Source organism: Mustela nigripes, chromosome 2, assembly GCF_022355385.1.
Source record: "Mustela nigripes isolate SB6536 chromosome 2, MUSNIG.SB6536, whole genome shotgun sequence".
Taxonomy (NCBI): Eukaryota; Metazoa; Chordata; class Mammalia; order Carnivora; family Mustelidae; genus Mustela; species Mustela nigripes.
This window is the reverse complement of record NC_081558.1, coordinates 201,365,561-201,392,541: the sequence shown is the minus strand read 5'-3', so window position 1 is coordinate 201,392,541 and position 26,981 is coordinate 201,365,561. Positions and strand designations below refer to the sequence as shown.

General features: G+C 41.5%; 1 protein-coding gene across 6 annotated transcripts in view; it reads left to right on the top strand.

Moving 5' to 3' along the window:
• APP (amyloid beta precursor protein) overlaps positions 1-26,981 on the top strand; it is a 262,344-nt gene that overhangs the window by 152,239 nt on the left and 83,124 nt on the right. For 2 of the 6 annotated variants that reach the window (XM_059392196.1, XM_059392195.1), the window contains exons 7-9: positions 10,518-10,685; positions 12,998-13,054; positions 26,508-26,641. In XM_059392196.1, coding sequence (XP_059248179.1) covers positions 10,518-10,685; positions 12,998-13,054; positions 26,508-26,641 — 359 coding nt within the window. The remainder of the gene's footprint in view (positions 1-10,517; positions 10,686-12,997; positions 13,055-26,507; positions 26,642-26,981) is intronic. The other 4 variants (XM_059392198.1, XM_059392197.1, XM_059392200.1 and 1 more) reach the window with 2 other exon arrangements.

Sequence of the window (26,981 nt, the reverse complement as noted above, 5' to 3'; positions counted from 1 at the left end):
GCATTTACCATAATGCCTGGCACGCTGTAAGTGTTCGGTTTGTTTTAAAAAAGCACATGCTGCCCAGAATCAAATCCCAGCTGTCATCCAACCATGTAAATTTGTGTCAATCAAATAAGTCTCCTTACTTGAAGTCTCATTACTTCCCTCTGTAAAGTGGGGTTTAATAATACCAACCTCGTTTTAATGATTTGGTGAGGGCTCAATGACGTATAATCTATGAGAAACACTTAGCACAGTTCCTGGTAGACAGTAAATTAACTGTCTTCAATTAACCTGAAGTGTTATAGTTGTCACAATTATAAGCATTATTCTGATTTTTCAGAGAACTTATATTCACTACTAAGTAGCAATGCCAAAGGTAAATGAACAGATAGATTTTTTTTAATTAGAAAAAGCATAAGTGTTCTGTATCCGTATCTATTGGTATAATAGAGGTGATAGTTACAGATACATGCTAAGAAAAACAACCTAAAACCAGATTATTTTTTATGAATATACATTGTATAGTAAAGTACCTGCAGTTAAATTTTATGTCTAGCTGAAAATTCAACCCAGATAATATTAAATGCGACTGCATTTCAAGATAATGTTTCATTTCTTGCGGGTATTTTGAACCTCTTGGAAGTTCATATTAAATGGACGGAGACTGATACAGGTAGCACTTTAAGCATCGCATATGATGATGAAGTTAAAAAGTTCAATCTCATGTTGCTTGCCTTGGGCTACATGACTGAACTCTGCAGAATTAAATTGTTTCTCTTCCCCCTCTGGTAGTCATTAATGTGGGAGCAGCACCATGTGATTTACTGCTGGATGTTCACCAACATCAACCAGACACTCAGGTTCTGGGCATCGCCCTGGTTCCTGGGGGCAAAGGGATATGAATAAGGTAGCTCCGTCATGTTGCTTCCAGCCTTTCCTGCACGCTCCCTCCTGGGGAGAGACACGAGTTTCTTCCATCCTGCTGGTAGGGCACGTCAACAGCCCAGAGGAAGGAGAGTGCTCGGCCTCAGTTTTAATGAAGGCATTGATGAGAAGTTGGCATGTGAGTGATTTTTCAAGAAGAATTGAGATTTGCCCGGTTATAGAGCACCAAACAGAAGGAATTTGAGAATTGTCATTAATAAGTCAAAGGGCTTGCCCTGATCTCCAGGGTAGAGGAACCAAACATTAGCCTGCTTCTCACATCTCCGTTGTTAGCTGTCTGTGATGGATCTGACACTTAACAAGGTGTCCCATGACTCAGTAATAGGATTCTTAGTTATCACTCATATTTAACTTTTTGCCAGGTTTGGGGAAAAAAGGAGCATGACCTGGGAACATGAAAATGTGCTCACATACTCTTCATGGAGGCCTCATAGTAGCGTGCTGCCCCAAAATGAAGGGAACGAGACAAAGGGACAATGGCTGCTCCCTTTTGAGGAAGCCTTCCCTCAGGGTTATGACTAAGGACAAGTAAGATACAGTCCTGTTCCTGGACCAGAAGGTAACATCCTTCCTAACGATGCCGAGAGAACTCGTGTTGGCACTGGGCATAGATGGAAGAAGTGGCCTGTTCTTTGGTGCCCATGGCATGTCAGCCATTGGTGGTGAGGTGTTCATACACACGGAGCATGGCATTGACTGCTTCTTTTCATGGAGTTAGAGGGTCCCAATTCAGAAAGCTAGTCAGGTAGTTTGCTTAAAATGTCAGAGTGAGAGGGCACCTGGGTGGCTCAGAGGGTTAAAAGATCATGACCTGAGCCAAAGGCAGAGACTTAACCCACTGAGCCACCCAAGCGCCCCCAGAATTGTGGCTTTTAATGGAAATCTGTAATTCTCTTTTAGAAAAATGCTTCCTGGAGTTTTTAAGCGGGATGGTTTACAGCCTAAACACCTCAGCCATCAACCATTTTGCCCATCTCAGCCACCCTTCCAACTTCTGACCTCTTAGAATTTTGTTAGAAGAGCAAGAAATCAAGGTGAGGCGAGCCTGACTGAGTCTCACCTCAAAAGATGCTCAGTATAACCCTTAAGTCTTCCAGGCAGCAAAAGCCCAAATTTTAAGAATTAAGAGACGCTTGAGGCATCTGGCTGGCTCCGAAGTGCACGCGATTCTTCATCTCGGGGGTATGATTTTGAGCCCCATGTTGGGTGTAGAGATTACTAAAAAAGAATAAATAAGTAAACTTTTATAAATAAAGTAAATATAAATAAAATCTGAGAGACTCTTGAAATGGTAGAAGGAGTTTAGAACCAAAGACTTGTCAAAAGTGTGCTGTGTTTCGTGTATCTGGTAGGACTGTTCGAGTAGTTAACTGTGAGAATAGGTTTATCTCTCTTATTTCTTAATTTACTTTCTGTTCTTGTTGGATATAATTTCTAAGGTAGACTCTGAGAGCATGACAAAATCTGGACAGAAATTTTGTGTTCCTTGCCTATGAGTTTGAATTCTACCATTTCACAAGAGAAACATAACCCTCATTGGGCAATCTCATGCCTAATGCTGTTCTGAAATTTAACAATAGTTGTTACTCAGGGATTCTGAGGTGTAGGCGACTGTTGCTTATTGGCTAGTCCAGTCTCTGGATTGGGCAAAATGACTACAGTGCATCATGAAGCCTTCTGGTGTTTGCATGGACCATGGCAGGTTTTCTTAGTCTCAGCCTTAACAGTGTTTTGGGCCCAATTGTTCCTTGTTGATACCATTCTGTTCATTTTAGGACGTTTAAGTAGTGCTGTCCCTCCCACCACAAGCCAGCAACACACCCCCTGCCCCATTGTGACAACTAAAACTGTCTCTGGTGTTTGCTGTATGTCCCCTGAGAGGAGATGGAAGCAGAAGCTATCTGGTTACTAACCTCTGGACTGTGGTACAGGGATCTCCAGTGATGTCCAGCTTTAAATACGTGAGCAGGGAAACACCACGAGACTCTGTCTCATCTTAATGTCAGCTGTGACACTGAAGTCAGCGTTTTGTACATGGGAGGTAGCCAGTGGACATTTTTTTGTTTGTTTGAGAAGAATAGATAAACAAAACACAGGCTCAAACAAAGATGATAAATTCTCATTTATCAGGTAAAAGCAGTTATCTGGTAAGCCATGAAATGTAGTTGCATAGCTTAGAGACAAATCAGCACAAAATTTTTATTTTTTTTGAAGATTGCTTATTGCATATTTGTCACATAGACAGTGAGAGATGGAGAAAAACTGCCTTCCTGGCTTTGTTTTTGTATTCTTCCAAAAGCAATTCACTCTCCCCTGGTGCACTGTTTTAAAATAGCAGATGGTGGTTAGTGTCCACATAGCAATCAGGGACACGTGTTCCCAGCTGGAGGAGGCCCATCCTTTCCCTCCGGTCCCGTGATAAGAGACCAGCTAAAATGGCAAGGTGGACACACCCAGTCTCCCCTCAGAAATGGTCATAAAACAGCAGGACAGTTGTCCATCTGGGACTCACATTATCTAGAAGCATCCTTTTTGTTGCAAGAACAGGAACTCCATGTAATTCCTTCTTTTTTTTTTTTCTTTTTTTAAGATTTTATTTATTTATTTGACAGACAGAGGTCACAAGCAGGCAGAGAGAGAGGAGGAAGCAGACTCCCTGCCAAGCAGAGAGCCCGATACGGGGCTCAATCCCAGGACCTTGAGATCATGATCTGAGCTGAAGGCAGAGGCTTTAACCCACTGAGCCACCCAGGTGCCCCCATGTAGTTCCTTCTTGATGCAGAGGTGATGAACATAAATTTCAAGCCTTCTTCATTGCTTCTTTGTTTATTTCTCTAAATAAGTAATAACTTTTTTATTCCTGGTGTTCTGGCATGTTACAAGAACATTATCACTTAAACTCAGATTTCTGAAAGTCTGTTTTTATATGTAAGAAAGTTATTATGTTGGTATTGGATTTAAGGCCCAAGTATTGAAACTGCCAAAGAAATATGTATGACTAACTCGTAAAATTAAATTTGGGGGATAGAGCATAATTGAGTCGTAACACCTCTACTAAAATATGTTGTATTTCTTTTTTCCCAAATGTATGTGGACTTCTCTTTTTAAGCCAAAAAACCTCTGCTTCTTTTTATTCATCTTTCCCCTCTGGTCATTTCAGAAAATGATTGAATCTTACATATCTGGTTTTCACATTACAGCTGCACATAAAAAGGTTGATCACACTGCTTTTTCAAACACTAATGTCCATTCAAGTCACTGAGGCAGTTGGTAAACATAGGTTCAGAGATGGAGATCTGGAGTGGGTGCTGAGACCCAGGTATACTGGCCCCATTGACCCATGGACTGGCTTTGGAGGGATAGTTTCTAGTAGCACTGCATGCCCCTCATACCTTGCCGATGTAGGAGACTGAGACAGGGAATAAGAAATTGGAAGGGAAAACCATCCTTATCGATGGTGGGGGTGTTCTTAATGTATTATCAAATGTCACCAAGTGAGCTCTGAAGACCAAGCAAATTAGAAAATTCTTACTATCTTCCTACATATGCAACTGTGACTAGTTGACTTGTCCCTTTATAGTTCCTCTCACTGGTACAGTGTGGACAACTGGTAGCCTGTTAAATGTGATTATACAGGAGTTTTGTGAGCCACAACCAGTGGTATCTTGAAATACCAATGGTGGGAGTCTTTACACCACGGAAAATCATTGAACATTATAAATCACACTTTTTTTTCCTGGAGATAATGAGTTCCCAGCATCCCCTGTCTCTCAGTCTCTGAGAAAAGTCACTTTGCCTTATTTCCAGCAGAGGACATGACCTCTTCTTTTCTGACTTAGAGTCTGGAGCTTCTTATAGTACCGTGTTGTTTTCAGGCTAACCACACAGCTCCGTGAGAAACAAGTTTATTCCCGTAGCAAACAGGGAACAGAGAAATCAGGAAAAGTCCTAGGGGTGCCTTTTTGTGAATGTGCCCAGCAAGGCCACGAGAGTGCTGGTGAGTCTGAATCCTTACAAGTGGATCTCCTTCAGGTGGTATTTTATACTCTTCCATCATGGGGAGATGTGAAAACTGGGTCAGGTATAATTGGAATGACAGATGTACGGGTTAGCCTCAGAGCATCAACACAATTCAGTTAACAGGCCAGCCAACTACAGAAACCTTGTAGAGACTTCCGTGACACCCGTCGTTTCGCAATTACGGAGTCAGTGATTCCGGGACCATGCACAGCTGTTCCCATCACTTGTTTGTACAGTCCGACCCATATTTGGGGCTTAAGTGAGATTTGTTATAAGACTTTAGTTCAAGCTTGCTTACCTGTTTCTACGTGCCTTTATTTCATAAAATATGATTACTAGGTAATAAATATCTGGTCATTTGTTGCCCTGATCAGAATTATTTTCTACTGGACAGGTTTTCTGATGGCTACTTGCTAATATTTGCAAGCACATCATCATATCTTCTTTTAATTAAAAGTATGTAAATCTACTTTCCAAAAAAAAATGCACTCTTAAAAAAACCATTTTTTTCTGGTATGTTACCTTTTTAAAATTATACTTATAAGTTAAACCTGAATCTGTCTACTTTATTCCACAGAATTTGAGTTGTAAGTTCTAATAACTTAGGCTCACAAAATTGCATCCCATAATAATATTTAGAATTGCAGAAATAACTTAATTAGGCTGAAAATGAGTAATTCTAAACTGTACTGAAATTGGCCATAGTCATTATTAATTGATTAAATGATTAGGCAGATCAGTCAACATTTAATTGGAAATATTAAAGATAAGAATATTTAGTAGATTTTAGTATTTCTGTCATTGTTTTTATTTTACTGTTAACATTAAACGAGTGATTTATCACAAGGTCAGACTATATTTGTCTTCTTATTGCCCTTTCTACTCTAGTTTAAAATTTCAAGATATGGGGGTGCCGAGGTAGCTCACTTAGTTAAGCGTCCAACACTTGATCTCGACTCAGGTCTTGATTTCAGAGTTGTGAGTTCAAGCTCTGCATTGGGCTCCACGTTAATTAATGGAAACTACTTAAATAAAGTAAAATTTCAAGACGTATAATTTTTAACTCAAAGAAAATAGGTATATTTGTACTGTATCTGAACTTTAACTCTGCATATATTCTTGCAGCACATGGAGAAATTCTCCTACGTCATTTTCTTTGTTTATTTCTTTATAATATCAGAATACACAATTTCTAGCTTTCTATAAAAAAAAATCTAGGATTATTCAAGTGATTGCTTTCTCAAAATTTGTAAATTTAAACTTTATACATTCCATATAATACTGGTTTTATTTTCTCATATTCCAGTAGTCAGAATAATTGAAACTTAACTACTAAAAACGAATAATAAAAAGCTTTACATTATTCTAAAATTATTCTTTAGTAGTTAATGCTTTATGTAATGATAATTAATCTATTAATGTTGTTCTTTATTTTTTAAAATAAAGAGAACTTTGTACATTACTTACTAATTAATTTTTTAAGGAGGTCCCACACCCAATGTGAGGCTCAAACTCATGACCCTGAGATCAAGAGTTGTGTGCTCTACCAGCTGAGCCAGCCAGGCACCCACTAATCTTGCTTTTTAAGAAGGCATTATAATTATTGTACATTTGAAAACGATTTTAACCTCAGCCTAGCTGCAACTTTCTCAGGTATCTTCATGCTGATATTTTTTTTAAAGTATAAAATTTTCTAATTTTGGTTGTCTAAAATAAAGTTTGCTTCAATTTGACATCTATTTAGAGTTAATTTTTTGTGGCTAAAGCGTTGTTTTTTGGACAGTGGATTGTCTAATCATTTTGTATAGCGTAGGGAGCTGCCACTTTGCTCCTGTATTATATTTGTATAATACTGATTTTTAGAAAATGGAATTTAGTGTTGAAACCAGCCCAGGGCTTGTTGGCCAAGGCCTACCTTACAAAGATATAAAATGCAATATAAAATGCATAGAGTCCATTTTTAAGCTTATAAACTCATATGCTTTGTGTATACTAGCATTTCAGTTTAAGTGGTCTCTTGTCTTAGAGATGGATAGAGCTATTCTAAAAGAAGAAATTAAGCCTTCCCTGCCAGCAGAATTCAGCTAGATGAATATTGAGAAACCTGTTTGTCATCTTAGAAGCTTAAGAATTAAATATGAATAAACAAAGATCATCGTTTCTTAGATGTCTGTGTAAGTCTGGGTCAGTATTTCTATCTGACTTCAAGCATTCTGAGAAAGATCCCAGCGTCTATTATTCTGGACAAATTTTCTTCATTATGATATGGAAGATTTACTTTGAATATGAATGAAGGTGGATTGGAATTTAAATGGCTTTAAAATGTGAATCTTTTTATTTATTATTTTACATTTTGAGAAGAAAATGAAGGTGGAGAAAAGAAAACCACAGGTTTAATTTTCAGGTGAATTCTCTTTGGGGGGAATTACAGTCCTAGAGGGTCTCAATGCTCTGCATTTAGTGGATGATATTGTGAATAATTTCCCCCTGGAAAGGAGCCCTGCGACTCGAGGGGGTTGACGTTCGAGTCCTAGCCAGAAGGAAAGTGGTGGGAGATGCCAGCTCGATGGTGGAACAGCGGCGCGGGAGACTGGCAGGATTACGAGCTGCTCTTTCTCTTCTGCTGTCCTTGCTATGGCCCAGAACAGCTGGAGTGCCTTCCTCCCGTGTCAGCAGATCAGAACCAGCTGGACAGAGCCCTTGTCTTCGAGAGGTTCCAAAGGGAGCCATTCGTACCCCTGTTCTTCCAGGCTCCCATGTGGGTACTGCCTAGTACATTTGACATTAGATTATCACACGCTATTTTACCACCTCTGGCCACGTTATCACGTGTTCTATTTGAGTACTATGAGATTGATGGCTATGCCTCACCTTGTCCACATACACCAGTGTGAAACTGTGTGGGGCCTTCAATGTCCAGAGTGCAGGAGCAGCCCTGATAATGTCAAGAGAGCCCCCCAAACACTTCCCACCCAATGTTGTGTCACTCAGTTCTTTGCCTTCTCAGATTGATGGGTCAAGACTCTTGCATTGGGAGACACCAGCAAGAATTGTAGGCTCGTCGCGTAGTTCATTCCATTTACTTACTTGACTTATAAATGGATTTTGTGTCCTGAATGATTTTTTCTGTTTGACTGGGACTCTGCAAATCTGGGTGTGACAAAGGGGTTTGGTAGCCATTTTGAATGAGACCGAAGAAAAGTTAAATGAATTAAATAAAAATGTTTCACTTGATGCTTTATTAAAATGCCATTTGAGTTCTAGACTGGGAGGTTTTGCCTCGATCAGCAGAAATTCCGAGGGGACACAGAAAGCCAAATATCTATCACAGATCCTGTCCTTGGATCATCACTCTTTTATCCCACTGCTTCACCTTCCCCTGCCCCAAACTCTCTCACTTCTAATTCGTATACAGGAGATGCCCTAGAGACAGTGTCCTGCCCCTGCACAGCCATGGTGTTCACTGGGGGGCCTGCGGTCAACGAGTGCAAGGCGGCATGGACTGGGACATACCAAATGTGAGGACTGCTGTGAGTTGTTGAGGCACGATGGGTTTTGTTGCCGGTGGCCCTGTGACTTGGGTCATGCAGGCACCCTGTGTTTTTCTAGGAGCAGCGGCCACTGGTAACTCCGGGGCCAAATTCATGCACGGTGTAGGCTCAGAAGATACCATTGTCTGGCAGTCTCTTTGCAGTTAGTACAGCCTGAGGAGAGGCTTAATGATGAATATTACCACATCTTAGAAACAAGAAAGAGGCAGTCACATAAACGTGCAGATTGGTGAGGGAAATACAAGGGAGAGAGCCTGTAGGTGTTTCTTAGAGCTAAGAGAGAGAGAAACAGTCATTAAGGTCCAGGAGAGGAGACAGTTCATGGCTGTGGTTTGAAGGGAGCCCACCTCTGGGGCATCTGGCTTTTCGCTCTGTGGCCCAGAAGCTGCTCTGTCAATAACTCACAGGTGATCAGACTCTCCTCCACTGCCAAAACTTATTTTATCCTTTTCAAGCATGACTACCATCCTTTACTTTGTGGAAGATAAAGCAAATTGCCAAGTGGATGGGAAGCTTGTGTGAACGGGTTGGCAGGTTCTCACTGTACAGGAGAGCTCGGTGCAGAAAGCGAGCTGAAAATGTATCATGGCTTAGCAAGAATGGACTTCCAAAGCAGCGGTACTGAATGAGAAGACATTAGAGATGGGTGACCTTGAGCCCTGATGCTCCTGGAGGCAGAAACGTCCATCTGACAACCATCTAAAGAGAGTCAGAACCACCTTGGATATCCGATATCTGGCTTTTCTCCTGCACAGTGTTTGACCTCCACCTTCTGAGCTCTGTACTGACTGTCAACGTCATCATGATGGTGGTAGCTCCTGGTTTTGCAGTCACCTCTTTGTCTCAGTTGGAAAGAACAATAAGTGGTGTATAGGGAAGTTAAACAGTCATTCTCTTTACGTCAACAGTGTGGATCTTTGTCTTTGAGTGAAGGATTAAAGGATTGAGTGGAGGAATGTTGCTGAATATTCCTAATTGGGAAGCGCTGAGTTTTGAGTGACATTTCTCTGTGAGAAGGATGCTTTTCTTTGGTATGATAAAACTAATAAATAAGACATCTGTGTGGGCTTAGGCATCTGCAGTTTCTCTATAAGCTGAGCTAGGGCAAGATACAGACTCAGAGGGGGAATTGTTTTACTTCTAATAAAAATGGAATACACACGGGAGGAAGAGTTCTTGTTCTAATTACCATAACTTTACAAATGGAAACAGAGAGGTTATTACACTTTGATCAATCAGGGATCGTGACGCTGATCTTGGGGAAGGTGGCAAAGCATGTCGACAGGTAAGATGTGCTTTAAGGTAAAATGGGGCATGGTATGTTTTAACAAATTAGAGTTGGTTGACGATGGTTTATTGTTTGTGACATTATTGCCCAAAGGACAGTTGAATGAAAAAACAAAAATTATATTTAACTAGGGTTAATATAATTGGCTGTAGGTCACTATATTTACAGATGTTCCGTATGTTTTTCAAATACGGTCAGTGGACAGGCCGGCTCTCTGCAGACTGGATCACGTTCAAAATAGGTATAATTATTTTACACTCCGAGGCAAGGCTGTCCTTCATGAAGGAACACAATCAGATGTCGGGGACAGGGTACGTTTTTTGCATTAGAAGCAGACACAATCCTTTTACCTTTAAAGCTGACTTGAGGTTATTCTAGAAGAGGAGTTTATTTCTTAGAGGGAAGAGATGTTTCAATGTGCAGACACTTTGGGGCATTTACTGTTCACCTAAAAGCAGCTAAAGATTGGTTCACTTCAACCGGAATCCTTTTATTACTACTAAGCTACCCTCATTAAACCAGATGAGCATGCACGGCTCTGTTTCCGAGGTCATTCGAAAGTCCTGGTCGGTGATTAAAATGTTGGGCAGAATCTGCCTAATCATCCCAGCCCACGTCACCCCCCACCCCCCGGGAGGACTGATGCATAAGAAACATAAACATGTGCGTGAACCGCGAGCCGGTACCTTTTCATGCTAAATGTGGTTCCCCACGTCTCCTCTGATTAGAGGTGTGCTCTGAACAGGCCGAGACGGGGCCATGCCGAGCAATGATCTCCCGCTGGTACTTTGATGTGACCGAAGGGAAGTGCGCCCCGTTCTTTTACGGCGGATGTGGCGGCAACCGAAACAACTTTGACACAGAGGAATACTGCATGGCCGTGTGTGGCAGCGTCAGTAAGTGGACCTTCCTCGAGCCTGGCCACCTTTCGTCTTTTCTCGCCACTGACTCCGCTCTCTGTAACAGATCGGTTTTCCTGGTCCTTGGGAACGGGTCTGTTGCTACCACTAACCACGTTCTCTGTCCACTTCCTCTAATTGCCGGGCGTCTCCTTGCGTCTGTTCCACCCCGAGCCCACATCTCCGTCTTTCTCTAATAAAGCATGGCCCTGGATGTGTTCTTCTACTAGCTGTGGTGCATTCGTCTTGCAATCTCTAGGGACTTCTTTCGAATCCCTCTCTTTAAGCCAAGCTGAGGTCGCTGTTTTGACTTCTCAGCTGTCTTCTGCAAGTGTCTGCGTACGTGTTTGTCTGTGCACCTGTGTGTTCGGGTCTGTGCATGAGCAATATGTGTGCAAACAAGGCTGACCACCGGAAGCCCGGCCGATGCAGCTTTGGTTGCCTCGGCAAGGCGGGTTGTTGTGATGAGTACCTTTAAGTTATGTTGTAACATGCGACTTTGATTGTGTCAGCAGCGAATGTGATTGAATCGAGCATATGCACTTCAAATGCCGGAGGATAGAAAGTCCCCAGTGGCCTCAGAGCTTTTGCTGGGCCGGTTGCAATATTGATTTTTCGTGTCTTCTCTTGGAAGCAGAAGAAAGCTCTTCACTTCACGTTAGAAACCTTGAATGACAAGAGACTTGGGGAATATAATTTTCCAAGCCTTTTCTTTCAAACTTCTGGCTATTCATAACTCCAGGGGATAAAGACATACAGTGACAGTGACTCAAATGTGAGATGAAACTTTACCACAGAGGTGGCACTCAGGAGGTAGTGAACCAGACATAGGGGACTTCTGTTCTTGCTGACAGCCTTCTGTGCGAAAATCCACATTTTTATTTATTTACTGTTGTTCGTGATTGGGAGAATTAAACTACCCAAGAAATAATTGCTCAACTTGAGAAATTAAAGATTAAACTCAGTGGGTGTGCATTTCTTTTTTGAGAGACTTCTGCCTTTTCTCCCTTGCTCTTGTAAGGGAGACAGGTACCATATCCTGCCTGGAATTCCTAGGGATTATATAAATTGTTTTCTGCTGTGATCACGGGCTTACACTAAACAACAAAAGGACCTGCACTGTTAAGACCTTGTATTGTGAAGCCCAGATCTAAGTGGAATCTAATAGAACAGTTCCTATTGGTCTCCTGAGTGAGGGATGACTCCATTTCTATCTTGTGTGAGAACAGGTGTAGGAATTGATAACCCCAAGGGCTTCTCTTCTGGCTGCCTTTGGATGATGGTAGCTTCTAGCTCAAAAGACTCCTTTCTTCAGTTTCAAACAAAGAAGTTAATTAGGTCAGGTAACATGGAACACAATGGGGGATTCTGTTGCCTGGAGCCTCTTGAACAAAAGACTTTTGTTACAGAGATTCTAACTGGTTTAGCTGCTAAGGGAGATTTCTTGGCAAATTTCCAACTTTCTTTCTCCATTTCCCTGAGGTGGACTTATTTTTTGGAGTATAAATTGTGTGTGTGTGTGTGTGTGTGTGTGTGTGCGTGCGTGTGCGCGCGCGCGCACGCACATGCAATAAGAAAGAAGGTTTTTAAAAATTATTGCCAGTGAGGAGGAATTTGCCTTGAGTTAGAAATTACTCCCCCCGGCCCCCACAACCCTACTGCAGCCCGTGTGCACATGCTCTCCACATCATCAGTCTAATTTGGCTCAGGCTGGGGCGAGCCGTGGGCACCACAGGTCAGCCGGAGCCTCTGGATGGTATGCCTTTTGCTGAGAGCTTTGCCAAAGGTAAAGACTCCCAATGAAGATGTAATGATAAGCCAGACAGTCTGTATTTAGTTTCAGAAGGGCAGGTAGGTTATAGAGTAATTTATCAAGAAAGCAAATGTGAGAGGCTGAAGGTCCGAAGTATGGGCAGATCTAAGTGGACAGTAAAATAACACATGGCCCGTGCTGGGAGCTGGAGGTGCCCTGTGAATGGGGGATCGGTGTGAATCCTTGGGAACTGGAGATGCTTGGCACTAAGGAGGGAGAAAGAGAGCAGGAAATCTTGAACAGGTTACTTGGAAATGCTATTGAAGACCAAATACCCAGCACTCTAAGGTATTACTGTGGAAATAGATCTCTTAGGTTCATGTTTACTTTGGTTCCGTGCTGGAGCCCAACCTCAGGGTATTTGTTTAGTTTTGCTTTTTTTCCAATGTTTTTCTTTTTGTTTTTCCCTTTGGTCAGTGGAATCATGTAAGTTTCGACCATCATTTGCGTGTTTCTATTTTTTGTTTTTAGTTACGTTCTTTTATTTTCTCCATAGTGTCCCAAAGTTTACTCAAGACTACCCAGGAACCTCTTCCCCAAGATGCTGTTAAACGTATGTTGTCGTTCACTGGAGGGGGCTGGGGCGGGGAGGACATAGTCCAGGGCATGGATCATCACTTCCTTTGCATGGTTTTATGTGTCTCCAACACCTGTCTTTCAATAAAACGTTTATTTCCATTCCTTTGCTTTGTAATTATGTGCAATTTTGCCAGACAACTTGAGATCCCGGGCTAAGAGCACTGACTAAACTTCTATTTCTGATCGTTTGTTTTTTTTTTTTTTTTTTCAATTCAGTGTGGTTCTGTTATGTATCGTGTATATATAATATTATTGTGTTTTAGTTGGCATCACTATTTCCTAAAGCTGTCATGATGCCACAGTTTGAGAAGCCACAGATGTATAAGTGACTTGTTTCCTAGAAAAATACATAATATGCATGCATTGTACTAACTCATGGACTAATGTATATGCACAGACTTCAGTTCTGTGTTGTAAGGCACATGGTGAAGCCTTAGGAAGTGAAAGAGCCCGTCTAAATTTCCTAACCACCTCTTCTTCCTCTCTGTGAATGCACACTACTGGGACAGAAGTGCCTGACTTTGAGTTTTATCATATGGTTATAGAAGATTCATCTAAAGAAATCTTACATTAACCAACCTTAGAATGTCTGTGTCTTGTGATGATTCCACTTGGCATATTAGTCTAGCTTGCTTTTAAAATGTGGTGTTGGGACGCCTGGGTGGCTCAGTTGGTTGGACGACTGCCTTCGGCTCAGGTCATGATCCTGGAGTCATGGGATCAAGTCCCGCATCGGACTCCCAACTCCATGGGGAGTCTGCTTCTCTCTCTGACCTTCTCCTCGTTCATGCTCTCTCTCACTGTCTCTCTCTCAGGTAAACAAATAAAATGTGGTGTTAAACATTCTAGTACTTATTTTAAAATATGGATTATATCCAAAAATAGATTTATGCGTTTTTAGGCTAGGGATCTCACACACACACACACACACACACACACACACAAAATTGATGCTTATGGTTGTTGGAAAAAGAGATACAATTTCAGTGGTAGTTCAGATGTAATGAAAATTAGCATTTATTTATATTATCCTGAAAAAAAACCTGGTCTCCAAATAGATCTTTTTAAAAAATATATAAATAAGTGGCACTTGGGTGGCTCAGTAGGTTAAACATCCGACTCTCTCTCTCTCTCTCTCTCTCTCTTTTTTTAGATTTTATTAACTTATTTGACAGAGAGACACAGCGAGAAAGGGAACACAAGCAGGGTGAATGGGAGAGGGAGAAGCAGGCTTCTTGCCGCCAAGCAGGGGGCCCAGTGTGGGACTCAATCCCAGGACCCTGGGATCATGACCAGAGCCGAAGGCAGACTCTTAATGACTAAGTCACCCAGGTGCCCAGAATCTAACCCTTGATTTCCACTTGGGTCATAATCTCATGAGTCGTAAGATTAAGCCTTCCATTGGGCAAGTAGTGTGCTGCTTTCCTTCTCTCTTTACCTCTGTTCCTCTGCACATGTGCACATTCTCTCTTCCTCTCTCTCTCTCTTTCTCTCTCTCCCCCCCCTAAAAAAATAAATAAATCTTAGGGGCACCTCGGTAGCTCATTCAGTTTAACATCTGCTTTCAGCTCAGGTCATGATTCCAGGGTCCTGGGAATGAGCCCCTCTTCAGCCTCCCTGCACAATGGGGGAGACTGCTTCTCTCTCCCTCTCCCCCTGCCCCTGCTCCTGTGCACGCTCTCTCTCTCATATAAATAAATAAAATCTTTGAAATAAAATCTTTAGAAGATAAATAAAATTTAAAAAGCTAAATAATAGAGAATTATATAATAATTTCATTATCGACCATAAAAATTTTTTAATGACCACCATAGGATTCAAATCCATTCACTTTATATATAACTTTTGAAGGATATAGGGGTTTTACTACTGCAATCAATGTACTTTCTGTGACTGTGACAAAGCATTTTTTTCCTAACGCCATCAAAACTATGACAAGTGAGTTGACACAGGACCAGAGAAAACTGGGTATTTACACTGTAGGATTAATAATATATTGATCTTCGTGGTGGGTTGCAATTTACCAGGCATTTTCACGGATCATTTATTTTTCTCAGGAGCACTTTGTGGGCATTTCCTTCATGTCCTTTATACATAGGAGAAAATGAGGCCGTGAGAGCCATCAAAATGTGGCAGGACCAGCTTTGAAACATAAATGAATTTGCGGCTATACACTGCACTCCGTACAACCAAGGATTTGATTCTGTTTTTTAGGTTAGAAAAATTACATTTAAAGTTCAGAGTGTATTTTAAGAATACAGAAAATAACAGAAAGAGGAAGAATATTAAAAACTTTTTTCTAAATGCACTGAATATAGCATCACTCAATAAATATATTTTCCCCCTTTCATAGAAAAAATATTTTATATCATGTTAGCATATAAAAGAATTACATTTTTCCATTCTTATTAATTAACAGAAATGATTACTTGATAACCTTATTTTCATGAGGGCCTCTGTGTGGCTCAGGCGATTAAGTGTCCGACTCTTGATTTTGGCTCAGGGTGTGATCTCCGTGGTGTGAGAGAGAGCCCCACATCGGTACTGGGTGCTCTCTCCCTCTGCCCCCACGTGTGTGTGCTTTCTCTCACTCTCTCTCTCTCAAATAAATAAATAAAATCTTTAAGAAATATATTTTACAAAATTTCTTTTACTTTCATGAATTTCTTCAGTCCTCAGCTCTTCCAAACAGACCTTGAAAATCTCTCATTATTTTCTATTTTCCAGTAATATCCTCCAACTACTTGTAGTGTGTTTGGGATCATGACACATTTCCAGCCTAGGAGGTTGAAGTGGTTTTGGCAGCTCTATTTTCTTGTCTACCTACAGAGACTGTTCATCACGGCAAGTGGAGGGTTCTGCAGTGCTAGTACAAACAGACTAGAGAAAGCTTGTAATTTCTAGTTATTTATAGCCTGTGCAACGATGCTATCTTATTTATAGCGGAGTTTCACATTGGAATTAAAGAAGTCATGGTCATCTGGAGGTCAAATGCAGATAGCAGAATGTAGTCTGAGAAATGAGCCCAACAAAAAGGTGAGCTAGCCTATTTGATTTGCCTCCTTCACCAGCCTAGGGTGGAGGGTCTCTCTTCAACAAAGTGGTTGTTTATGGGTTTCTCAGTTGGAGTTGCTTCTAGTCAAATAATAAATATGAAATGAGATAGAAAAAGCTCCTTAGTTAAACTGATGTTAACATTGCATATGTGGGGAAAATATGCAATGGTCTACAGTATAAATGCAATCATGTTCCTGTAAAAACACATTATGATCATATATTTCTAGATTTTAAATCTGTGTTATAAAAACCAACTTTGGTTATTGCAATTTTAAGGAACGTGGGTTTTTTTTTTTTAAATTTTGTTGTTTTTTTTTAATTTTGTTGTTGTAGATAAGGATCTAAACCACAGATTAAAAAAGAGAGAAATAAGAGGCTAAGAGATTTCATTTTACTCATAAACTTGTGGATTTGTATCCTTTGTAAGATCTTTTTCCTGTTGGAGATGTAGTACCCAATGATACCAGAGTTGTTTCTGACATTAATCTGGTGTCTGCCCATTTGTGTTTGTGAACAACAACTAATCTTAGGTCAGTCTATAAATATTTATTGATTAGTTTGTGTTGTGAACAAGAGAGAATGATTTTTTTTTTCCCTAGCGTTCTTCCCATCAGATTGCATCTCAAAAGACAAACCGACTGATTCCTTAATGGCATTTAATGTCACACAAAGGATCAGGCCGGATTTAGTCAGCTAAAGGCACCAAAGGGTCTGGCCAAAGAGAACGACAAATGACCCATCTTCGGCTCTCTTTTTGCAGCGAGTTGTGACACAGACCATACCTAAACCAAGGTCTCTCAATCTTGACACTACTGACGTTTGGGGCTAATTTATTCTTGCAGATGCTGTCCTGTGTATGGACAATGTTTAGCATTGTCTCTAGCCTCTACCCACAAAATGCCAGTATTACCACCCCAGTAATACCACCCCAACTATAATGACTTCATCTGTCTCCAGACTTTGCCAAATTGTGTCCTGGGGCAGGGAGAGGTAAAAATCACCCCCCTACCCCCCACTGAGAGCCTCTGATCTAGACTAAGTGAGCCAACATCTGATTCAAAGATATAACTAAGCTGGTATAAACAGGAATGCTTTCCATGAACTTGAGGGCCTGTGGATGTGTTGAATGTCAGGAGCCTCCAGTTCTTGACAGATGTTAATGAGGTTGTTAGACCACTACCCTGGCTCTCAATGTGTACAAGGTAGGGTAGATATTGCTACGCTGAGTGTAGGGTAGTTAGAGGTCTTGTAGTCTTTCTACTCTAATGTGAGTGCTATTAGGGGAACTAACCCAGCAAATAAATCCCTGGGTCGGAAGTTGATGGTTCCCCCATGCACCGCCCCCTATCCCGTTTCACAGAATCCCAGCATATGCTAGAGAACGGCCGTCTTTGGTGATGCCACGTGGCCTTACCGCGCAGATCTCTTGGCATCTAGGATGTACCTTGGCATCATGTTTATGGCCTTAGGGTCTCTGCAAAGGCTAGATCGGGCCTCATGCAGAATCCAGAAAGGGAAAAGATTGTTTTTTACTCCCATCAAAATGGTCGAGATAGAATAGACTAACATACTTCCACAGAATACAAAAATAATGAGGACATCTTAAATTAGGCCAAATCACCATCTCCAAGTTCTAAGGCTGCTGCCTGCGAAGCTCACAGTTTGCAAACTCACTGTGCAGCCTTTGAATGGAATGTGCCACCTTCACCCCAGAGTTGTCATATCCTGTCCTAACGCTCGGGCATTCAGTTTTTGGCCAGATTTGAACCATTGTTCTCAGTCACGCTGTACTTGTTCTTCCGATTGCGAAATAGCAAATATTAGTTCCTGTTAGCACATTCTCGAGTACTAATGGAATTATGATTTTTTTATAAAACTGCCAGGCATTATTAGTGGTAATTAAAATCATTAAAAAGATGTGGAAGTGCATTAAATTACATACCACCTCAGTGACAGTAAAATCTATTAGATTGACACATAGGAGAAGCCACATCTTTGGTATCGAGAAATGAGCAGATGGAAAAATGGCCTCTTCCTCCAAGCTATCATACATACTATCATAGGAACAAATCCCTAAGATGGACAGGAATCGATTTGCTCAGCAAACCAGCATTTAAAAAAAAAAAAAAAAAATCAAAGCTCATTTACTCAGAACAGTAAAAAAATGCTCATTATAATTGCACTCTGTTCTTCAGCTATTTCCAAAGAAGTGTAGGTAGTTTAATAAAAGGTTTGGCAAAAGTTTTCCATAATAGACCAGAGAGTCGATATTTTAGGTTTTGCAGGTTTTTTGCAGGCCGTATGGTCTCTGTCATACATACCCAACTTGGAATCGTAGCATGAAAGCAGCTATATACAGTAGGTAAGCATACAGGGCTGTGCTCCAAAAAACATTATTTACAAAAAGAAGATCATTATGATAACCTCTGTTAATAAAGCTGTTGCTTCTGAGCTCAGGAGGTGCTAGTGCTAAGTTGGGTATTTTGAGGGACACGAGCCAAGCAGACCAGGTTCCCTGCTTCCAATAACTTGACAGCTTTATTGATGAGATGAGACCCAGGCATGTGATGGGCTTAAGGAACAATAAATATAAAGTAAAACATACAATTGTAGGGAGAGACTGGTGTGGAAGGCCAGAGCCTGATGAAATTGGTTTTATCCTTAAGACCTCCACAGAGGTTAACAGCTCAATCTGACTTTTCCTGCTGCAGTTTTTTGAAAGTAGATCATGCTGCAGATTCTGACTTTTTGAACCCCTCTGTTGAGTGTTGAGCCACATTTTTATTACCTTATGTCCGCAGGACATACGCACGGACCGTCTGCAAACATTGATCCCATTGGCTCTAAAAACTGAGTCACCCAGTTGGGTAAGCGGCTGCCATTAGTTCAGGTCCTGATTCCAAGGTCCCGGGATCGAGCCCCCATCAGGCTCCCTGCTCAGCAGAGAGCCTGCTTCTCCCTCTCCCTCTGCCTGCCTGTCTGCCTGCTTATGCTCTCTCTCTCTGTGTCAAATAAATAAATGAAATATTAAAAAAAAAAAAAAAAAACACACAAACCTGAAGTGAGGGTGTGGCGGGGAGAGAAGAGCTTTTGTTCTTTGTTCTTTCCTGTGTTTAGAGGGTCTAGGCCCATATTTAAGGGTCACACACGGTATTTTCACATTACAAGTGGCTTCTTTCACTTGGACTTGGTGGTTGCGATACACATTTGAGTTCAGAACATGGTTGGGACTTTAGTTATTTTAGAATTATGGAAATGGAAAGACTTTTTTTTTTCCTTTTCGTTAACGTCAGGGTGGCCATCTGCAAGCTCTTCCTTGTTTCCAGATTAAATTTCCACCTAAAATCTTTATTTATAGGTTCATATTTCACCTCTCTGTGAATGAGCCTCTTTGCCACCTCGAATATGCTCACAGCCGTTTCAAGTCACCCCGTTGCGGGCTCTGTGTAAAATCGCGTTGCCGATGATAAAGCAGTGACTGGTATGGGTCTTAATTTACTTTCATTTTCTCTTGTCAGCGCTGTAGAGATAAATTGCCTTTCTCCTGACGAAAGGAGACTAACCACATTTTCTTGTTAGAGTCTAACAGTAGTATATTGGCTCAATGCCATTCACAGGCCTCTGTTGGGGGAAACATTCTGCCCCGTGGCCTGGTGGAAGTCGTCCAGCTCGTTACTGTTTGAAGGTGAGGTTATCACTCCTTTTGTATCCTAAGCCCTTCTTGACTCTAACATTATGCTTCTCCTCGAGGTTGAGGAATCAAGCAAATATCAAAATGATAGGGGCCGTTTTTCTCGATGCCTGTAGTGTTTCGACTCCACATTGTTGTTGCCTGTCATGAAATGGAGAACTGCATAGTGATACAGTCAGAACTGAAATGAACTAAAAACGTGGCATAAACTTTGATTTATTGGCTGAAATTGATCATGTGTCTCCTACAGAGGTCCTCCAAAGAGGCAAAGGGAGTGATTTTTGTGCAGTTACTTCCTTTTGAAGTAACTTTCCTAAAAAGTATAGTGTTCTCAGGGGAAAATGCTGGAAGGGAAATACTTCATTGACATCACATCCCCAGTGATGGTGGTTATGTTTTGTTATGAGAACATTGGGGACAGCACTGGGGTTCAAAGCAACTCAAAGCAAGGGGGCCCCTGGGTGGCTCAGGCGGTTAAGCTCTTGATTTCCAGCTCAGGTCATGAACTCAGGGTTGTGAGATCAAGCCCCGCCCTGGGGTGCTCCGTGCTGGGTGTGGATCCTGCTTGGGATTCTCTGTCTCCCTCTCCCCCCAATTCCTGCATGGGGCATTTTCTATTTCTCTCTCTCTCCCCCCCGCACCCCCCAAAAAGGAAAGAATAAATAAATAAATAATAAACTGAAAGCAAATATGTACACACAAACCCTCCACCCACCTTAAAAAAAAGAGAGAGAGAGAGAGAGATGCCTGGGTGGTTCAGTGGGTTAAAGCCTCTGCCTTCGGCTCAGGTCATGGTATCAGGGTCCTGGGATGGAGCCCTGAAGCGGGCTCTCTGCTCAGCAGGGAGCCTGCTTCCTCCCTCCCCCCTCTGCCTGTCTCTCTGCCTACTTGTGCTCTCTCTCTCTCTCTTCGTCAAATAAATAAATAAAATTTTAAAAAAGAGAGAGAGAGCTCTGACAGGTACTAAGAGATTACAATGTGAAGTAGAAACGCTGTGACCTGCATTGGTGCAAACTTCTTAAAACTGGAAAGAACCCTCACACATGTGTGAAGAATGTCTTCCTTAGTATCTGGTCACCTAGGTAATAGCACTTTGCGATGAGAGAAAGAAGCGAATCTGTGATTCGTCTTGTGTCTCGGAGTGCGGGGGGAGGAAAGTTCTACGAGAACCCCTCACTCTCTTCTGCTTTATCCCTCAGCAAACTGCGACCGTCCGAAAGCATCCAGTCATATCTTTCCCCCCGCCTCACAACAACTTGCATTGTCTCCCCACAGCCCTCATCTGATCTGTCCCTCATTTCCTTTCTGCCTCTCACGCTTCACACTCCCTTTCTCCTTCAGCTCTGGCCACACTGACCTTGCTTGTCCTAGAATTCTCCAGGCACACTCACCTCTTAGGGCCTTTTTGCTAGTTTCTGTGTCTCGCCGCTGTATTCTCCCCCGGGGCTGACGGGGAGTGGGGCTTCAGCCCTTTGTCCAAACACACCTTCTCAGTTCGACCCAGCCTGGCCCCTCGCCCACCCCCACCTCCCCTCCCCCGCTCTCGTGATTCTTCCCAGCCCTGTTCTGGTTTTCTTTGTCTTCATAATACAAATCACATTCTAACAAGGTGACTTATTTTTATCTTTTTTTTTTTTTTGAACTGATTGTTTCTCTCACTAGACTATAATTCCGTAAGAACAGCTGTCTCTGTTTTGCTCATTGGTTTCTCCCGTGTGCCTCACATTGGGTATGGGTGGTATAAATAAAGGAATGGACAAACACACCCAAGGTGGCACCGTTTACATCCGAGCTGCCATCTCAGCTTTTCAGACACCTCTGACCTCCCCCGTTGCAGAAAAGCAAGAAGGAAGCATCTATGGAAAGTATTAGTCATCTAGAATCCACTGAACCTTTGGAACCAGAATGTTCACCTTGAGCCAGTAACGTGCCGTGAGTTGGAACTGCTTTTCTGTAGCGTTTGCCTTTATTTGGTATTACGTGTAGACACCCATTCTCGGTATTGAAAGGTATATTTTACCAGGCCGATATGAGACTAAACTAAGAAAATCATATGAAGTTCGTTGGAAAAGGTAAAAGCCCATGTGTGTGATGGTGCCGGGCTGTTAACGATGTGGCAGCTAGAGGTTAAAACCCAGAGCTAAAGGTGTTTAACCCTGAACATTTAGCCTAGTTTTCTGCGAAAGGGGAATATATCCAGTGAACTTGCTTGCAGATGAGCCTATCGGAACAGGGGTCAAAGGCTAAAAGATCATCCAGGTTCACGCTCTGTGGGATCTTTCACCAGGCCCCTGCCTCAGAACCCTACTTGTGCTGAAACGTTGGGTGGAAGTCATTTGTCAGACAGCATTCGGAGTAGGAACAGCTATTGGATAGAAAATAGGTCGACAGATATCATAGCGAAGCATATTTTTTTGCCAATTCATGGTGCTCATTAACAAAAGCAAATACTTTCCAGTGCCCTAGACATATCGATGGATTTGCCCTTTTCTGCTCTAAATATTAACTTTATAAGCCTCATTCATGGTTTACCTAATCCTAAATTCAGACATATTTGTGGGTCAGAGATAGGAGGAGTTATGTTAAATGCACAGTAGATGTAATGGGGTGAGTTTTACTCTCCCCCACATATTGAATGAGGACACGTGGAACGCACCTCATGCAGCAGAGCCTAATCCAGGCAGACTGTTATTACTTGGCCGACTTGGAAATGTGAGCCGAGATCACAGTTTCTGAAGAGCCTCGGAGGTCTCTGGGCAGGGTGAATTGCTAGATGGTAGCTTAAAAAAACACAACCAAAGTAAATTCCGTAAGGCCAGCTTGTTCCTACTTTCTTCGTTGTTGAAATGACCTGTAATTTAAATGACCTGTGATAGACAGCTTCCCATTCCTTTGCACCTTGGAATGTACCCTGTTGTTCCTTGAGCCACTCTTCCCAAAGGAAGCACCTCAAAAAGGCAGGGACAAAGGGCACAGGTGTCCTGCTCCTGCCCACTGTCCTCGTTATCATGCGTCTGGCCTGCCCTGGACTTTATCACAAACCAGCAGCTGTTCCTGGTGTGATCATGGCGTGGGGTTATTAGAGATGCAAAAGCCGAGCTCTCTGTACAGACTCTTCCTTAGAATGTTCTCTCTTTCCTCCGTACCAGCTGCGGGGTAGTGATAATGAAATATTAAATTCATTTTCGGATATCAAGATGAACCATCTTTCTTCTGTCCTTGACTAGACAGTGATCTGGTTTGCTGGTTGGTGGGCATACAGGAGAACTTCACTCAGGCTAATTGAGATGGAGCTTTAGTATGAGTGGCTAAAATGCTTGAATTAAAGATTAAAAGAGAGACAGCTCCTTCAAAGTCTTCAACGAAAGGCAGTAACAAGGGCCACTTACAAGGATTTACTCAAAGAGAAATAATGGATTAAATGGAATAAATCCGTAATACAGTATTTATATTTATTTCCACATCCCTAAAAAGAAGGTTTAATACTTGAAATATCCTTAATCCTATTAAGTATACCTTGCATGCTTATTTCTCTAATATTCTTTTTTTCTTAATATTACAAAGCTACAGTTTAACATAGGTTAATGGGATTATACTGACTCAGATTTCAGCGTTATCTCCTTTCCATAAAACAGGAGACAGTGTTTGCAAATCATAAGGACTGGAGAAAAACGTACAGTCTGCCAACCATAAACGTTGGGTGGAGAACTTTCCTACTTATGTAGTAACTTCAATAATTCCAGTTTTTGAAGGGGATGGTATGTTATGGCTATGACACTTAACAGCCGGACGGCTATCTTGATCGGCGAAAAGAACCCCAAACAGTCATACATTTTCATTTATTCAAAATGGAAAATAGGGTCTGCCTAATTCTGTCATGCTGCCGGATTGTGCTGTGCCAAAAGAACTTTAACGTGTTCGTGTTTAAGCTGTACCCACAAAGATGAAAAAAACGATTAAAACCCCGGGAAGCACATTTAAAATGCTAAACATCGCTTCCATATCAAGTGGGGAACATTGATGAAGTTAAATATACTTGCATATTGATTTGCTTGAATTTATGCAGAAAAACACTTGCCTTTGATTTCCTTTTTTTTTTTACAAAAAAAGGATTTTAAATTGAAAATTACTTCTCAGTCTTAAAAATTAAGGACTCCTTTTCAAGCATTTGTGGGCCTTCTATGGGGGTTATGCCGAAGGTCTTTTAGAAAAATATATATTCCTTTTCCTGTGTGTGGTACCTCATGGTCCTGTGTGTCATTCCTTTTTAGTGGATGCGAAATAAAAGCTCATTTTTCCTATGGGTTGCCTAAGTTCTAAAATTTGAACAACATGTGATGAGCGAAAGGAGAGAGGAGGGCACTAACCTGAACACGTGGGTGGCATCTCGTTTTCCGCGGGCACCTAGGCTGCTGGCCTGTTCGGCGAGGAAGCAGGGTCACAGCTAGTCTAAGAAAGACTGAAAGCAGGGTGTGCCTCATTGCAAAGCTCATGAGGCTTTTCCCCTTCCTCTGCTGAAGTACCTTCTCCCTCATCTATTATCCAGGAGGTGGGGACAGATGCATTTTAATCTGTATTGCCCTGTACAGGCCCCAGACCTGTTGACTCACAGTCAATCCCCTGGTGGAGGCGAAGGGCTGAACACACAAGTATTTTGAAAAATAACCCCAGGCATACGCTCTGCCTCCTTCCTTCTACTTGAGAGCAATCTCTGTTTAGATACCTAAATTGCTCTTATTTTTAAAAAAATAATAATAATTACATAGTGACTCAAGAGCAAGGGAACAAATCTGAGCAAATATCCCCCTTTAAAATTAAAGATCTGAGGTGCCTGGGTGGCTCAGTGGGCTAAAGCCTCTACCCTTAGCTCAGGTCATGATCTCGGGGACCTGGGATCGAGCCCCACATCAGGCTCTCTGCTCAGCGGAGAGCCTGCTTCCTCCTCTCTCTCTACCTGCTCTCTGCCTACTTGTGATCTCTGTCAAAACAAAATCTTAAAAAAATAAAAATAAAAATAAAAATTATAAAAAATTAAATTAAAGATCTTACTTAGAAACAAACAAGCTTCTGGTTTTGGTTGAAATCCTGAAGCCTTTGGACTGTGAAGATTCCAGGTTATTTCTCAGTAGGAAACATCTTAAAATTTCGTTTTAAGGGATGCCTGGGTGGTTCAGTCAGTTAAGAGTCTGCCTTTGGCTCAGGTCATGATCCCAGAGTTCTGTGATCGAGTCCTGCATCAGGCTCCTTGCTCAGCTGGGAGCCTACTTCTCCTTCTGCCTGCGGCTCCCCCTGCTTATGCGCGCTCACTCTCTCGCTCACTCTCTCTCTCTCTCTCTGGCAAAAAAATAAAATTTAATTTAAGAAGAACTTTGTTTCAAAATGATTTAGCCATAAATACTTCTCATTTAAGTCCTTTTTGGGATATCATATCTCAAAGATAGTAGTCAATAATTAGGTAAAATCGGTGATGAAAAATATGCAGAACACTAGTGATATTTGAATAATCTTTTGAATAAAATACTTGAGTTGATTTGACCTGAAAACATAGTGAAAACACCTAATTTCACTGTTTTGGTTGAACATAATTCTATTCTTTTTTTTTTTTTTTTTTAAGATTTTATTTATTATTTATTTGACAGAGAGAGATCACAGGTAGGCAGAGAGAGAGGAGGAAGCAGGCTCCCTGCTGAGCAGAGAGCCCGATGCTGGGCTCGATCCCAGGACCCTGGGATCATGACCTGAGCCGAAGGCAGTGGCTTAACCCACTGAGCCACCCAGGCACCCCCGTAATTCTATTCTTTAAATCAGAGTCTTTTTTTTTTTTTCTTGTAAGCCCATAAATGCTCTGAATTCTCACTAATCTTTACTAATCTTTTGGAACACTGTATAAGGCATTAAAATTCACTCGGCTCATGAATTAAAATATTTTTGTTTTGTAGTACGCTCTTCAATTTTATGAATATTTGTGTTTCCATGTAATTTAGCAGTATATGTTGCAACTCAGTCATATTGCTTGGCAGTTTTAGTTGAATTCAAAATAGAAATCACTTTCTTTTTGACAACTAGTATAATGAATTGGCTGGCTGTTGTCAAATTTTGTGAAGGAGGAAAGAATCCTTTTGTGATTTCAGCAACACACTTATTGACATTTATGGGGTTTGGGATAGTGTTTGAAACACTTTGTCACAAAAGGTGGCTTTGAAGTTAAGCTATCGGAAATACCTCGTGTAGAATTTACCTTTACTCTCTGGTGTGATTATTCTGCAATCGACTGATTTGGAGATTTCTTCACTTTCTGTAGGAATCATGAGGTATGATATTGATAACATATTTTACTTTGAAGATTACAGAAGTTAATTTAGCAAGGTATAGGGATCTGGGACAAAATGTATTAAACACTGGTTTTGCTCTGTGCATGCCTGTTTTGCAGAGAATTTTAAATATAACACTACACTCGCAAAATGAACTGTTTTATAGATTTTCCTTCACCCTATACTTGAAAGATGGGAAACATTTGTACTGTGCTGTGAAATGTCTCATGGTGTTCTCTTAAATAGCATTAACTTCTTGTATGTGCTTCTCTACTAAATTCTTTGTCCTGTAGTAAGCAGAAAATACAGCTTTCTTTGAAACGATTGGATATTCTATTTCTCTTCTCAAACCTCCTTCTACTTTATAGTTCCTACAACAGCAGCCAGCACCCCTGACGCCGTTGACAAGTATCTTGAGACACCTGGAGATGAGAATGAACACGCCCATTTCCAGAAAGCCAAAGAGAGGCTGGAAGCCAAGCACCGTGAGCGAATGTCCCAGGTAAAGGGACTTTTCCGTCCTTTAGTTTACAATGAAGGGGAAATTTGGGCCTGGCCTCTGCCTTGGAGTTTCCGTAGGGGCTCTGTGGCTGATGAATGAATGGCTAGGGGCCGAAAGGGCCTTTAATTTTAACCAGATCTTTAAAGGCATAAAGTCTTAGTTTTATATGTTTGCTCTAAAGATATGGTTTGGGGTGTTTAGAATCCTCCTTAGGAGAGCATGCCACTTAGGAGAGATCCAGTCCCACTAAGTAAAGCAGGAATTCATAAGCACAAATTAAATTATGTCTGCAGCATTCTCTCTGGTTTTATTACTTTGTATATACATAGCCCTGTAACCA